This window comes from Patiria miniata, unplaced genomic scaffold (genome assembly GCF_015706575.1).
Source record: "Patiria miniata isolate m_02_andy unplaced genomic scaffold, ASM1570657v1 HiC_scaffold_6, whole genome shotgun sequence".
NCBI lineage: Eukaryota > Metazoa > Echinodermata > Asteroidea > Valvatida > Asterinidae > Patiria > Patiria miniata.
In genome coordinates this window covers 18528563-18543792 of record NW_024037073.1, presented here as the reverse complement: position 1 = coordinate 18543792, position 15230 = coordinate 18528563, and the positions used below count along the sequence as shown (strand labels likewise).

The 15230-nt window shown below is 39.3% G+C and overlaps 1 protein-coding gene across 1 annotated transcript; it reads left to right on the top strand.

The window, feature by feature from the left end:
- Positions 1 to 1584: 1584 nt before the first annotated feature.
- LOC119742686 lies at positions 1585 to 11735 on the top strand. Its single transcript, XM_038218846.1, has 8 exons — positions 1585 to 1751; positions 3969 to 4047; positions 5669 to 5768; positions 6308 to 6432; positions 8227 to 8461; positions 9263 to 9400; positions 10409 to 10516; positions 11526 to 11735. Exons 1-8 carry the CDS (start codon positions 1634 to 1636, stop codon positions 11604 to 11606), a joined length of 984 nt encoding a protein of 327 aa, XP_038074774.1. The 5' UTR covers positions 1585 to 1633; the 3' UTR covers positions 11607 to 11735.
- The last annotated feature ends 3495 nt before the right edge of the window (positions 11736 to 15230 follow it).

Sequence of the window (15230 nt, the reverse complement as noted above, 5' to 3'; positions counted from 1 at the left end):
TTTAATGTGACACTTACTGCCTTTTTTAAACCCAAATTAATCAAAAAACTTCTGCCTTGTTGATAACATGTATATTTTGAAGGATTCAATTATTAACTTATTGTGTAAACCAAATGTACTTTAAATCTCATATTCGTTGTGTAATTGCAATGAGATTGGACAAAACTCAGTCTCTTGTATTTGCTTTGACCATGCCATGGCTCTTTATCATTTGTATGAACATTATAATATATTCCGTCCAGCCAGCTTAAAGGGAATATACATCATTTGCTTTTGCTGAAATTTTCAGAAATGGATGGATTTGGGGGGTTGGTAATATATAGCAAATATTGTTACACTGACTTTTTTGACGTTTTGGGTTTGTAGATGCTATAAAAACCAAGGAAAACAATAATTTTCCTGTAGTCTAGTTCCCTGACTCCATTTAAGATGAAACGGAGCAATTTATAGACATTGGGGAATTGTAAGGTCAGGGAACCAGTGTAGCTGGCTTGTACCCGTTCATAGGTGTGTAATTGATTGCAGACAAATGCGGACTAACTCAATATGGTCAATTTGGGCCAGTATTTGAAAAAAAAGCCAGTTCTTTCCAACGCTGGTCGGCCTACCAGCGTTGGAAATTGATACAAAATACCACTTGTCTTGAAAATGACAGTATATACCAGGTGCCATGATTTTACAGGACGCTTTACACTGTCATTCACTAACAGTCCAGCAAGGTATTTCAAAATAATTTGTAGTTTTATTTTTTTGGTGTTTGCAAATGTTGTATAGTCCCTTTAATGATGCTGCTGAACCATGTAGATAAGTGGGAGGAAAATCAATGCCTTGGTAAAGTGTTCAACTGTATTCTTAGAAATAACTAAAACGGTGGAATATTACTGCTGTGGTGGTTGAGTTTTTGGTGCTGGTTGGGAATCATCACTGTTGGAATCGTATAACTTCCGATAAAAAAGTCAGTCCTCTTAAGTTATACCATTAAACTTCTCAATCTATCGAACACCAAGACCAAGGAGACATTGCAACTTGATGTTTATGTTTGTTCTGTTGTAAACATTTGTAAACAGCACTGCTCATTTAGTATCTGTGCACAACTTAAAAAGTGTTTTACTGATAAAAGGCTGTTTTGTGAGAAGCCTGCGCCTTCCTACTGAAAATATGTTAAAAGTTATTCAATGTGTACATGGAATTCTGTATTCACTTAAATTATTATCAGCTACTTTTGTAAACCTTTTTTTATACATATGTGAGGAGCAATCTGTTTAATTAAGACTGTTGATGTGTTTTCGTAATATTAAACTGATGGGGAATGAATTCTGAAATTTGACAATTGTAGATGAATGATTTCCTGAGTTTATTAGTTGGTCACTATGACACACAGTTATTCACTTTTGAATAAGACGTTTGTAAACAACCAAAATTGGACTTAAATAGTGTCGTTTGGCTAAAAATTCGTCTGCAGAAATTTGTGGGGCTTTTTTTAAGAACACGGGGCATAGCAGGCCTTTTAACATGTTTAATCTCAAAAGTTTTAACGTAAGACTATGACTTGTCACAAGAGGGCGCTTCACTAAAAAAAAAAAAACGAAGAGACGAATGACAGAGCGGCTTCACGGACGAAACTTTGCCACAAATGGCAGGTGAAAATGACGAAGATGCCACCGTCGACAAATCATTGGTGGTAAATGTTTTGCATAGTCTTACGAAGGAAGTGGCCAGGCTTTTGGAATCCGCCAGAAAACAAGCAAAAGGTATGCAGGGAGTAAATTTCAGGGGTTAGCTAAAAAAAATAAAACTAAAGACAAAAGTGAATAGCTTGTCAAAAAGTATAGAGAGCGCCCTCACTGCCTGCCAATGACTGCAGACAGATTTTGTTAAAGTCATGACTTTAATCAAAACTCCGAAAGGGAAAAAATGTTGCAACCTGATTGCAGGTCAACTCGCCCCCTGACCGACTCGCCCCTTACAAGCTCGCCCCCTTGCCGACTCGCCCCCTAGCCGACTCGCCCCCTCGCCAACCCACCTCCTAGCTGACTCGCCCCCTGACCGACTCGCCTCCTGACCGACTCGCCCCCTGGAAAAAGATGCACCGTACGAGGACATCGTGAAAAAAATAATAAAAAATAAAAGACAGAAATCTTGTATGTGACTATTTTGAAACCTTGTATGTGAAAGCGGCAGCTCAGGAATGCTGCCGCTTTCGGGAAATTTGTGCAGGCAAAGTTTTTCATATTTTGGAAATTGGAATTTGGATGCAGTTTGCATTTCCGTTAGGCAAAGTAAAAAAAAAAACATGTTTAGCGTCCCCGCCCGCTTCCTTTTTAGAGGCCGCCTCCTTTTTTTTTTTTTTTTTTTTTTTTTAAAGACAAAAATTGATAAATTTTAACGATCTCTGACGAAAGAAATCGTATTTTTAGACTTTTATACCGTGTATAAAGCTGTGGAAATAGTCAATGAGTCCAAGTGGCGGCCATTTTGAAAAAAGCTGGTAACCATCTTGAAAAATAGCCCGGCCGCGTTGTCTTGAAAAATGTGTCGGGCGGCCATTTTGAAAAAAAAAAAAAAAAAAAAAAGGGCCTCCTCCTTCCTTTTTGTCAAAGAGGCAGGACGCTAAACATGTTTTTTTTTTTATTTTGCCTTAAATAAAAGGTTGTTTTTTTTGTTTTCTTTTTAAGAAAATCGGAGCCCCCCCAAAAAATAAGAGAAATAAACGATTTTCCTCAGGCCTTGACATTTCTTGAAGTGATTCGACAACACTTGCAGAATGCAGATGATTCATTTCGTCTTAAATTATTCTATAGCCTGCAGACTTCAAAAGAACATGGAAAAACTGGTAGTTAAACTTAAAGTGTATACAAGTGTACTAACAAAGTAAGTATATATGTGACCGCAGTTACCACACATTATACCGGGCAATGTGTTCTCCTCCACTGTCTTTAATTTTTTTTTTTCACAATGTCCCCGTACGGTGCATCTTTTTCTAGGGGGCGAGTCGGTCAGGAGGCGAGTCGGTCAGGGGGCGAGTCGGCTAGGAGGCGGGTTGGCGAGGGGGCGAGTCGGCTAGGGGGCGAGTCGGCCAGGGGCCGAGCTTGTAAGGGGCGAGTCGGTCAGGGGGCGAGTCGGTCAGGGGGCGAGTCGGTAAGGGGCGAGTCGGTAAGGGGCGAGTCGGCCAGGGGGCGAGTTGACCTGACACCTGCAACCTGACGCTACTTTCAGAACGAAAAAAGACAAATTTTTTTGGCTTATCTTGTACCTCGGAGAGTATTCTTTCTTGTAAGAACTGTAAGTGTAAGGAATATGTTGACAAGTTAATTAAGAGAGATTTGTAGGTGAATGTGTGGCCAACCTGGTCTTTGATAATATTAATAGGCCTAGTTAGTAGGGTGTTTGGTCACGTAATAATTATCGGGGACAAAACTCGCACACGAAATACAACTTGAACGCGAAGAGCAAAATTATTTTGGCAAATTTGTTTCTTCCAGACTTTCAATAGTTAAATATTACAACATTATCTTTATGAAAACACTCAAAAACTTATCGCTATTACATAATGCATAACGTTGATGACGAAAAATGTGGCAAAATTGCTTCACCAAGGTTTGCCACACCCATTGGGGTCAACATTCAAATTGTCAATTGTGGTTAATAATAAATTGTTAAAGTGGTATTTGGTAAGTTTGGTGGAAAGATTTCAGTACACGGGCATCGCTATATAAATTTTGAAGCGTCAAAAAGTTACACATGTACGTCCTATGTCGTTGTTTCTCAAATTTTCCTCCTTAACTCTCACCTTTTCCTTCTGTACCCTTGTCTGTTATTAATCAGATATTTGCTTACCGAACATCCATTGGAATTGAACCAGGAGCGCAAGTGTTTTTGTTTTATAGCAAAATGTAATTATAATGTATCTGTCTGTTTGAAGTTTGTTGATCTTCATCATCTGTGCTTCTCTGTGCCAAATATCCCAGATTCACTGCAAGACTTTGCATCAAGCAATGTGAATGCACTCGGAGCCAGTATAGGTTTATACTCCGAAGCATTTCTGAGGTAAATATACATTATATACTGTTCTATTTCATACTGCTTTTACACAGTGCCTTTTTAAAAAAAAAGAGGAATTCCTAAATAAATGTAAATAATTAACCCTAACCCCCTAGGCCCTTGTTGCTTACAACCATCCTCAATCCTCCAAAATCCTCCAAAATTTTTCAACTCCGCCTAAATTTTTCAAAATTGTCAGACAGTCCTGCCTCAAAATGCATTCATCCTCAATCCTCCAAAATCCTCCTCATCCCAAAACTTTGCACTCGTGTTTAAATGAAGGATAACCAACACCAAATCCTTCAAAATCATCAGACAGTCCTGCCTCAAAATGCATTCATCCTCAATCCTCCAAAATCCTCTTGTGCTTCAATCACCATTCATCCTCAATCCTCCAAAATCCTCATGTGCTTCAATCACCATTCATCCTCAATCCTCCAGAATCCTCATTTGATTCAATCACCATTCATCCACAATCCTCTAGAATCCTCCAAAACCGCCAGGAGGATTTTGGAGGAGTGGGGTGGGTTAGGGTTAATGCCTTGCAACCCCGGGCATTTTTGCTGGAAATCCTCCCGAACAGGGTCTAATTTATAATGAGTTTAAAAGTAGTGTTACAATAATTGCATAGATTGAAATGAGAGAAAAAACGAGTACAACTATATCGTTTTGAGCATTGTGTTACTAACTGGAGGCAGCTTCAATATCTGTTTGATCCAGTAAATCTAAGGAGGTATTTCAAAGGAATGAGAGAAAATCAACAAAAGTGAGATTTATTCATAAGATGGAATTTGCGTCGGGGTGATGTAAATCAGTATTAGGTTTTGCCCTTCACCGACGTACATGTATAAACACTGTATACTCAGTGTGTTATCTCTAAAGTGAAAGTTGGAAAAAATCACTCAGTTGGGACTCGAACCCATGTCCTTCTGCTTTCTAGCACAGACGTCTTGCCCATTCGACCATCGAGCTTGCAGGATTGGTTGGCTGGTGAGATTTGAATGCTGGTGTAGTGATCTTGTATGTTGGCAGTCTTTTTGTTTAGGCCAAAAAAATATATATTCGGCCTCTGGTGAGACCAAAGTTCCGGAATTGACTCTGCGACGCGGCTTTTTTTTTCTTTTTTTCTTCAAGCTTGGATTGTACAGACAAGGTGGGGTACTATTTTGCTTTTTTGGTGTCCTCATGTACATTGGTGTCCTCCATAATTTGCCTTGGTGCTTTCAATCATTTGCCTTGGTGCAATTTCCCATTCCTTGGTGCTCTTTGGTAAAAAAGCTGTTGGAGCTACCGCGGAACATTTTGGAAAAAAAAAAGGAAGATTGACGCGCATGATTAAAATCGACACGCGCGCGCTGACCAGAGACCGACTTATTATTTTTTTTGGCCTTAGAGGGGAGGCTCAATAAAAGTCAGTACCTGCCATTACTACAACATGTAATGCCATTGAGCTATTGATCCTTGTTGAAAAATTGACCTGGGTACAGGTAGTTTCAGTTTGGAACACTGAATAGAGAATACGACTTTAATTTTACTTTAATGGGGAAGGTTACTACATGATGAACCTTACATGGACTTTACGTGTTTAGATTTCATGAACATGATTTTCTTTTTAAACACATCAAAGGTTGGGGGTCATCACAAGGAAAGCCTTGGATGAAGTGCTTGGACGTTTCTACCGATATCAAGAAATTCAAAGTGCTGTTGAAGAGCTGGATGATTTAGAGGTATGGTAAGGAAGTTAAGAAACAAATACGTCTGTGAAAAGGCACAACCCAATATTGAATGAAAAAAATATTTATTTTTCAAACAGTCTTCAACTCAGTGTTGTAGTCGAATCCATCACAAGTCCTTTCACGAGACCAGTCACAAGTCCTTCCATCAGTCCAGTCACAAGTAACGGGATGAACAATGACAAAGGAATGCTTTTGTAACAGTTCATCTGAAAAGGTAGTGACTTGACTGGAGTCTGAAGGACTCTCTGATGGACCAGACCCGGGCTCGAACCCATGCCACTGCTGCCTCTGAAACACCAGAACATGAATCCAGTGCTCTTAACCGCTAGGCCGTGACACTACACTTGATAAAATATTTGTGAGGACTTGTGATGCTTGTGACAGACACGACTATAATACTGGTCAATGGTTGCCTCTAATAATGTGGCTCAAGTCCAACCTGGGCTGTTTTAATGGCAAACTGCCAACAGACCAAATATGTTTTTGAACATGGAAATTAGCTTCTTGTATTATCTTATCAAATTGTGCAGAGTGATTGGAATGCCTTCCTCAAAGACACGGAATCACAACTATCGAAGGGTGAAGCCCAATCCAGCCTGTCTATTGGCTCCCCTGGACCATGTGACATTGAGCTAAAAGACGCCAGAACAGGCAGGTGGGTTCCCTGACTCCAGACTCTGTGCAGTGTGGATTTAACCTAGTGAAAATTCTAGTAAAATGCATACATAAAAGTGCCTAGTTAGACAAAACCCCAAGCTCTGTAATGTTCATGACAGAGCTTTTAAGAGCTTGGTGAATAAGGCCAAAAAAAAGAAAGTCTCCAGTTTCTGGTATGGAACTTGCCCAAAAAGTGGTGCGGCGACATGGCTTTTTTTTTTTTTTTTTACCCGATTTTTTTGCTTCAAATGTCGGCTGATGACTGCAAATGGTGCCCGAGTAAACTTAGTGCAAATATATGGGAGTCCAGAGAGGCCACATAAAGATTATTCTCGACCATAACCCAATCTAAAAACACGTTAAAATTGTGCAGCAGCAGGATTCCAGTCAAACCAGTGAGTTTGGCGGTTCTGAGACATCATCTTTCATTGAAAAAAAACCTTTTTCATTTTGTCGACGGGCATGGCTACGGCGACGCGCGCGCATACCAGAAACCGAAGACTTTTTTTTTTGGCCTAAACCTAAAAATGTATTTTTCAAATCTTACACATCCATCATCCAGTACTGGTCAAGGAGATTACTGACTAGGAGTTTTGGGTCATTTCTTTGACTCATCAATTAGACATTGTGGTAAATTGGCTCTGTCGCGCCCATTACACTTGCTTTCGTAATGCTGGAATTACCTATTATGTTTTACTGATGAGGTCTTATATGGGTGATTTAGCTTTTGGATCCGTAAACAGGTGACATCTAATTCAACTTAATAAGTGTTCCCATAACACCTTGCCAATATTTCTTAGTAATAACTTGCCTTTCACGACCTGTAAAATAAATTGTCACTTACGTTTTAAAGGTTAAGACTTTTACTAATAAAGAGACACAATTCAAACAAATTTATGTTGTATTGAATGCGGAAACTTCTAAGTTGCTAGCTGTCTTGTCATGTGGAAATCATGAAATGAAACATTTTTAAACATGGTAGACTGGAGACAAGGAACTCCAAAAGAAATAACAGTTGAAAGGTCCGTAATATGTCATGAAATGTGACCGATTTAAAAAAAAATGTTAAAGGTATAGTCCATCATTTGTAATTTGTGCATTTTGTTCGTTTGAAGCAACAAAAGTGCTCAAAATCTAAAGCAGGGTGCTGAACAACTATCCTGATGAAGTTTCAGCTCAGTTTCAGCTGTATATTTCGAGAAAACTACAACATTCTAGGATCTCCATTTCAAATCAAAAGTTGCTGAATCATGTTTTGAATTGGGCCTGAATTCAGCGTTCGAGACACTTTTTCACTAGCCGATTGCAGCTACGCGATGTCGCGCTCCGATCCGACAAATTATAGCAACTGCGCGCACGTGTGCATCGTGCCAACGCTTGCGCGCGCTTCGCCGAATAAAAAAAACGAACTACTAACAGAAATTTCCTACGGTGCATCTTAAGACGCACCATTGGAAAGACCTTCTTTCGTTGATTTCTTCAAAAAGACAGCTTGCTAGAAAGAATAATTTCACAGGGAGTTTAGTCCCCTTACTATCTTTCAACCAAGTATGTTTTTCAACAATAATCACGCCAGTTACTTTTTGGATAGGTGCAAATGATGGACTCGGGCTTTAACCATATAAAAGCAATCCATATTAGTTCCTTTTGAGCAGGAATTTTTCTCAAATTTTCTTGACCCCTCTACTACAGTAGATTGTTTGGCCAAAATTTGTTTGTGTGTTCAATTGCACATACTCTGTCATTATGATTTTGCATATAACAGATATTTAAAAAAAAAAACTTTCCATAGACCAAGCACAATTGGGAGTTACCTATGCAAAGGAAACGTCATCGTGGTCCTCCTGCGCCACTTTGCCTGACTACCGTGACGCGACCACGTGGCCCAACTCCAGCAACGCGCCGAGGACATCGCCCGCTGGGGAGGCCACATCCTGGTTGTCTCGTTTGGCTCACGAGAGGGCGCTCTACAGTGGTTGGGGATCACCGGGTGCCCATTTGACATGGTTGTGGACGAGGATCGAAAGGTACAGGGACAAAGGAACAATTTAAAAACATAGATGTGTATGTTCTTGACGTGTTCTCATCTAGAGTAAGCATACATTTGCATATAGTCCAATCCAGGTACGATATCAATACTGTCATGAAGGCCCCCTTCAAGCAAAAGCATTGGTTAGCTATATGTATTGTATGGATAATCCATCGCTTGGCAGTTGCTTTGTACCATGGCAAGCGCAATAGTTTCTCCATTGAAGGGGGCCTTGGGAGTGTACAGTGTGAATATGTGCCTGGATTCTGCTATAGCTGCTTTCCCATTTGCTAACTAGCCAAACAAATTGAGTCATGAGTTTGCCAGAGTTTCTTTTAAGTAATGGGCACAGTGGAAAACAAATCAAAAGGAACTCTAACGACAGAATATAGCATATAGACATCAGCCCAAGTTATTTATCAAAATGCAGAGTGCAGTATGCTATTTCTGCAGTGGGAAAAACTTCTTCATTCCTTTGAATGTGTATATTCAAGCACGATTATATTATTTAAACTGTCCAACAAAAAAAACGACTTAAGGTTAAAGATTTGTTATGTGTTAAAACTGATGGCAAACAGAATTTTAAGGTGGAAAAACTGAGGACACAACAGGCTCTGTAAGAAATGGCCTTCAGTTTAATTTGGATGAAAATTTTGGGGAAGGGTCGACTGTTTAAAAACTGATGTTACGTCCTTCACAGTCCCCCTTATTTTCCACTCAGGATTTTACCATTTTGTTAATGTTACCCCTGAACCTTATACATGTAGATGGTGTTGATATGTGTTCCTGTCCAATGTAGGTGTATTCATCTATGGGTCTGGGCCGTTCTATATCCAAGGTGTGGCACATAAGCACCATCACATACTACGCCGAGATGAAGGCGTCTGGAAGGACACTTCCCTCCAAATTGGAAAATATAGAGGATGATCCAACTCAGGTATTATTACTTTATATTAGCCTAATTTAAAAAAAAACAGTATGGGCCGTAGAACCCTTAACTTCTATTTCCTTTAGAATTGTGTCATTTTCATCCCAAACTTTGTTGTAATTTTGCAAAGTTTTCAAATTTTTATCCACAAATTTCCATCATTTCCTTGAATTCAAAAACCTCCTCAGTTTCTGAGGAGTATCCTAAAAGTTTGGAATGTAAGGTCCTGCAGCCAATTTCATGAAACTTTACGCAATGGCATGAGTCCACTTGTGCCACAATTTATTGCAAAAGCTGCGTATCATTTCTACTGCGCAATATTTCAGTTACGACGATTAACAAACAAAATCACACACAAACAACCGCTGTAAATGCTATTAGGCCAAAAAAAAAAATAAGTCGGTCTCTGGTCAGCGCGTGCGTCGATTTTACTCATGCGCGTCAATCTTTTTTTTTTCCAAAATGTTCCGCGGTAGCTCCAACAGTGCCCTCTATTGCCGCACCTCCTCAATTTTTTTACCAAAGAGCACCAAGGAGTGGGAAATTGCACCAAGGCCAATGATCGAAAGCACCAAGGCAAATTATGGAGGACACCAATGTGCATGAGGACACCAAAAAAGCAAAATAGTACCCCACCTTGTCTGTACAATCCAAGCTTGAAAAAAAAAAAAAAAAGAGAAGCTGCGTCGCCGCGTCAATTCCGGAACTTTGGTCTGACCAGAGACCGAATATTTTTTTTTTGGCCTTATCCACATCCAAGATGTTTAGATTATTTAAAATGTTGCGTAACTACGCCAAGTTTCATGACATCGATCCTATGTATATTGCGCAGCTGCGCAATAAATTTGTTGCGTTTTAAGTCCTGCGCATGGCGTAAGTAATGCATTGTTTCGTGAAATCGGTTGCTGAAATATTATTTTTTTTGTTCAGTTTATTAATTCATTTGATCAGTTCCAATGTCTCTCCTAGTGGTCTCTGATTAAAAATTGTTATTTGTTATTTTTCTCTTGGCCATAGATGGGTGGGGATCTTGTCGTTGATCGCCATGGCAACACAGCCTTCATACACTGCAGTAAAACACCTCCCGATAGGCCAGCCGTGGATGACTTAATCAAAGTCTTAAAGGTATGGAAATATTGAAAAATGCACTTGTGATTGGTCGCTAAGAAACAGTTCACATGAAATTTAGAATGAAGCAAATTCATGTGAATAGTGAAAATGGAAAAGTGCTGTTGTTGATATTATGAACCAATCTTTAAAGAAATTAAAATATTTTATTCGTGTAATTGATAACCGGTTGAAAAAATGACATCACATTTCATGGCGCAGGTAAGCACAGAAATTTGCTTAGCACAAAAAAAAAAATGCTAATAGCAAAATACTTAGGCTACCAGCCAACATATGTGATATACATGTATATATGTTTGCTGACTGGTACTCTGCTAAGTTTTTCTAAGCACATAAGTTTGCTAAGCAGGCCTTTCTCCATGAAATTGATGGCCCTTGTCTTTTAACCCATTAACACTTGTACTACATTGTATAGATCTCTCTCATAGAATGCCATCTTCGTAGGAAAATTACAACTGCATGTTCAACACCATCGGGTGCTTGTGCACGCAGTGTGCAAAATAATCTAAACGTGCACGCATGTTGCTCGAAATTACGGGGCATTCATGGAAATTTGGTGCCACAAATGCCGATGCACGTGATAATCTGGAGGAAGTGACGTCATTTGAGAGAAACCTATTACATTGTGTTTATTCATTGAAGAATCAATTAAACTGTAGAGTACTGGGGCCGTTTCGGGCGCTACAGTGGGTAAAAGGCAGGGTGGTTTCAGGCGCTACAGTGACTATAAGGTTAATGACATTCAGAAATCCTTTCTTCTATCAAGTGAAGGTGAAGATTAGTACATGTAGCCGTGATACTTTCCGTTTTTTTCCATTTATTCATTCATGATATCCTGTTGCAGGACTTGGGTAGGATTGTCCTTAGTTTTCCTTTTTCACAACTATTTTTTTTAAGCAGAACAAATTTCTCCAGTACATGCACTTACATGTACAAGGAGGGTTTGAATAAAATTCCTGAGCGTCATTTGATGAGTAAATAAAAGACTTTTCCCATTCCCAACCAGGACCTCCGGAAAGACGAAGAGAAGTCGGTCAGGCAAGATTTAGAAGATGATGGTCCTCCAAGGAAGATTTTCAAGAGCTAAAGTGAATTTAGAGAACAGCTTGTCAAGATCAAAAGTAGAGCTTGGGAGGGTAGGGAAAGGGAAGTCATGAAATGAGTGTGTGGAGAAATATGTTTTATTAAGGGAATAAATGTGTGTTCGGGAGGTATTATCACACTCTGTTTAAGACTGGTTTGAGTCTGGATGGGCGATAATTACCCGGTTTGAGTCTGGATGGGTGATAATTACCGAGGCGAAGCCGAGGGTAATTATCGCCCATCCAGACTCAAACCGGTCTTAAACAGAGTGTTTAATACCGACCAAACACACATTTATTCTCATTCATAAATACCTTTTCGGTCAAAAAATCAAAACAAGTCAAAAACTAGACATTGCTAACTATTTTGCTCAACAATTTTACTTCATGTTGTATCAAACACCCCTCTGACTATAACTATATGGAATGTCCCTCTACAATTCCTTACCTTATAAGGAGATTGACGCGCGCGTCGCGCGTACTGCGCGACGTCGCGCAGAATGCACCTGGGGCGTTGCGTTGTGAATTTAGGACTATAAAATACTGACTCACTGGTAGTATTGCGCATGCCTACGCGAGTATTATGAACGTTCAACCAATAAAACGGTAAGAGGCACTGGATTTTTGGACTGGAGTCCAAATTTAATGTGACAATGGAAAAGTGTTTAAGACCAGCTAGCCATGTCTTTATCATCCGTTTAAGACCGGCCACGTGATGGGCTCTCGACCAATAGGAATGGGTAAACTGTCTTAGGTATTTATGAATTTTATATATTTGAGACGAGCCAAGCCATACTTCAATTAAATTATTGTTTGACCCATTAGCACCTGTACATTATTGTATTACATTGTATTTATTTCCGATGAAACAGTACAGTGCTTGGGTATTAGTATATGGAGTTATAGGCATGGCGATTTGGGGCGGTAGAGGGACAAGTGGGTTAATGACTTATATTTGGGTTATTATTGCTTGGTACCTGTTGCCATGAAAACTGTGCGTATGACGGCCACAAGCCTAAACCATTCACTGGCGGCTTGTGCCTGATGTAGAGACAGTTTTCAAACTGAACAAGTATTAACTCAGTTGGTTCATATTGAGCTTTGACCTTCACTGACATATTATTTATAAAAGGACCGAGTGGGAAGAGAGTGTGTAAACAACAAGTTTTCTGAGACGGGACTTGAACTTACAACCTCTAGTTTACTGGAGATGTTTTCTTATGCAATGTTACATGTATATGCTTTATATCAGCTGTACATTATGCCCAACACTGTGAATGCACAGGCTGTTTTGGGGGCCAACATGTATTTGTGAAGCTTTCAATACAGGGTGTCTAAAAAAAAAAAAAAGGTAATCCTTCTTTAAAGGGATTGTACATCATTGGCTTGTAATTTTCAGAAATGAACTATTTGAGGGGTTACTATAATAGATCAAATATTGTATAACTGACATGTTTGAAATTCTGTGTTCGAAAATGCTTAAAAAACCAGGAAAAACAAAAAATGTTTCAGTAGTCTGGTTCCCTGACTCCACTAAAGATAAAATGGATCAATTCATAGATGAAAATTGTAAAGTAAGGGAACCAGTCTAGCTGGCCTGCACCCGTTCATGAACATGTAACCAATAGCAAACAAAATTTGGACTGAAAAAAAAATTGTGAATTTGGAGCAGTAGTTGAAAAATAGTTAGGTTTTTCCAACGGTGGTCGGCCGACCACCGTTGGAAATGTTAACAAAAATACCATTTTCTTGAAAATTACTTGAAGCCAGGTGCCATAATTTTACAGGATGCTTTAGACTGTCATTTACCAACATCCTAGTAAGGTATTTTGTAAAAACTTGGTAGTTTGGTTTTTTTGATGTTTGCAAATGTTGTATATTCCCTATAAAGCCGAAGCTTTGTGCTTTTTAGTGATCATTGGGTTACATTCCAGGGTCATGCATCATGGAGCACCATTGTCTTGAAGTTGTGGTGCAAAAATGCAGTTGGTTTACTTTCCTGCTGAACAAAATCAACACAGATTTCATGCTTTTTATTCATGGATTTTATTCACGAATCATGAGTAAAACACTGGAAAGATTCCCATATCTAGCCATCAGTAATTTTTCCCTTAAATGACCTATCAGCCATCAGAAAGTGATAATATGTCCTAAAAAGTCAAAATTAGCAGGGACAAATTTTGAATTTTTACGGAGAAAACACGAATTTTCAGACCAGTCCCATAGGGTTTGTGCACAGGGTGACAAGTGATGGCCAGATATGGGAATCTTTCCAAAACACTTAACAGCAGAAGTCTGGGAATGCTTCTCCAAAGGCATCCTGTGTAGCCTGCAAACTTCTGGTTTCATGCAATTTCTTGACCACAAAGACACACTGTCAAAAAGGCCAGAATGAAAGTGAACCAACTGCATTTTTGCACCACAACTTCAAGACAATGGTGCTCCATAATGCATGACCCTGGACTGAACCTAAGGTATCATTGAAAAGCACAAAGCTTCGGCTTTAACCCTAAAAGGGCCGGGTTATTTTGACCAGCTCACAGCAGAGGGGGGGGGGGGGGGGGGGGGGGGGTTGTGATTCTGCACATCGATCCCCCCCCCCCAGATCTCGGCCATCGAGTGACGAAAAATTGTGAAACTCGGTACATGCATAGAACAAATATAAACATACCCAAGAAATTTCATGACTATAGGTCAAAGGGTTTGGGAATTATGGCAAATTAATTATTCATATGTACGAATGGTAATTCTGCTTTGTGTACACTACATTTATGGGGAAATTAAGTTTTCACGGCGCATAGCGGCGGAAATTTCTTTTGCTGCGCGACAACCCGCGGTCCGAACTTAATGTATTTGGTATCAAAAGATGTGCAAGACTCGAGGCTAGAAAGTCAGAACAGCTCGGGGGCGAGAAACTTTTTTTTGCAAGGGTATCGCGGCAAAAGTTCAGGGGGGGGGTGGGGTGGGGGATTCCGTCATTACACTAAAATTGACAATTTTCTAATTGCAAATCTGCAAACCTTTTCAAAGTTCAAAGGTTACAGTACCTTTACATTATTTTGTGTATTTCATGTATTTAAGTTCACTTTAAAAGATATTGCCTTCAATGCAAGAGCAACACTGCAGATTTGTATTTTGATTTTCACAGAGGAACAAGAGTACATTTTCAGCTGGTAAAATGTAATGTTTGCCAGTTGAAGATTGCCCAGTGTTTTTCTTATTTGTAAAAGGGTATTTAGTATACCTACATGTACTTGTTGAAAAACACCTCCATAGTTTTATATAGCCTTTAAGAGGAACTGTTTTCTCTAAATAAGCAATTTGAAATAAATTTCTTCAGCATGTAACACATTTGTTTCCTGCAAATTTCTTCATAATGAAAATGGATGGCACCTCAAATAGGCCTGAATTAGTGTAAACCTGTTGTACTTGTTAGTAAGCAATTATACTAATAACAGTTCCGAGTCGCACAAATTTAAGATGGTTTATTCAATATGAAACTGTACATAGCTGGATGATACCTGGCCAAGGGTATACATGTAGCATGGATTTTATCATAATTCACTGCATAACTACAGATATGGCTAGCACTACTTACAAGGAATCAACTGAATTGCTTCGACTCTTTG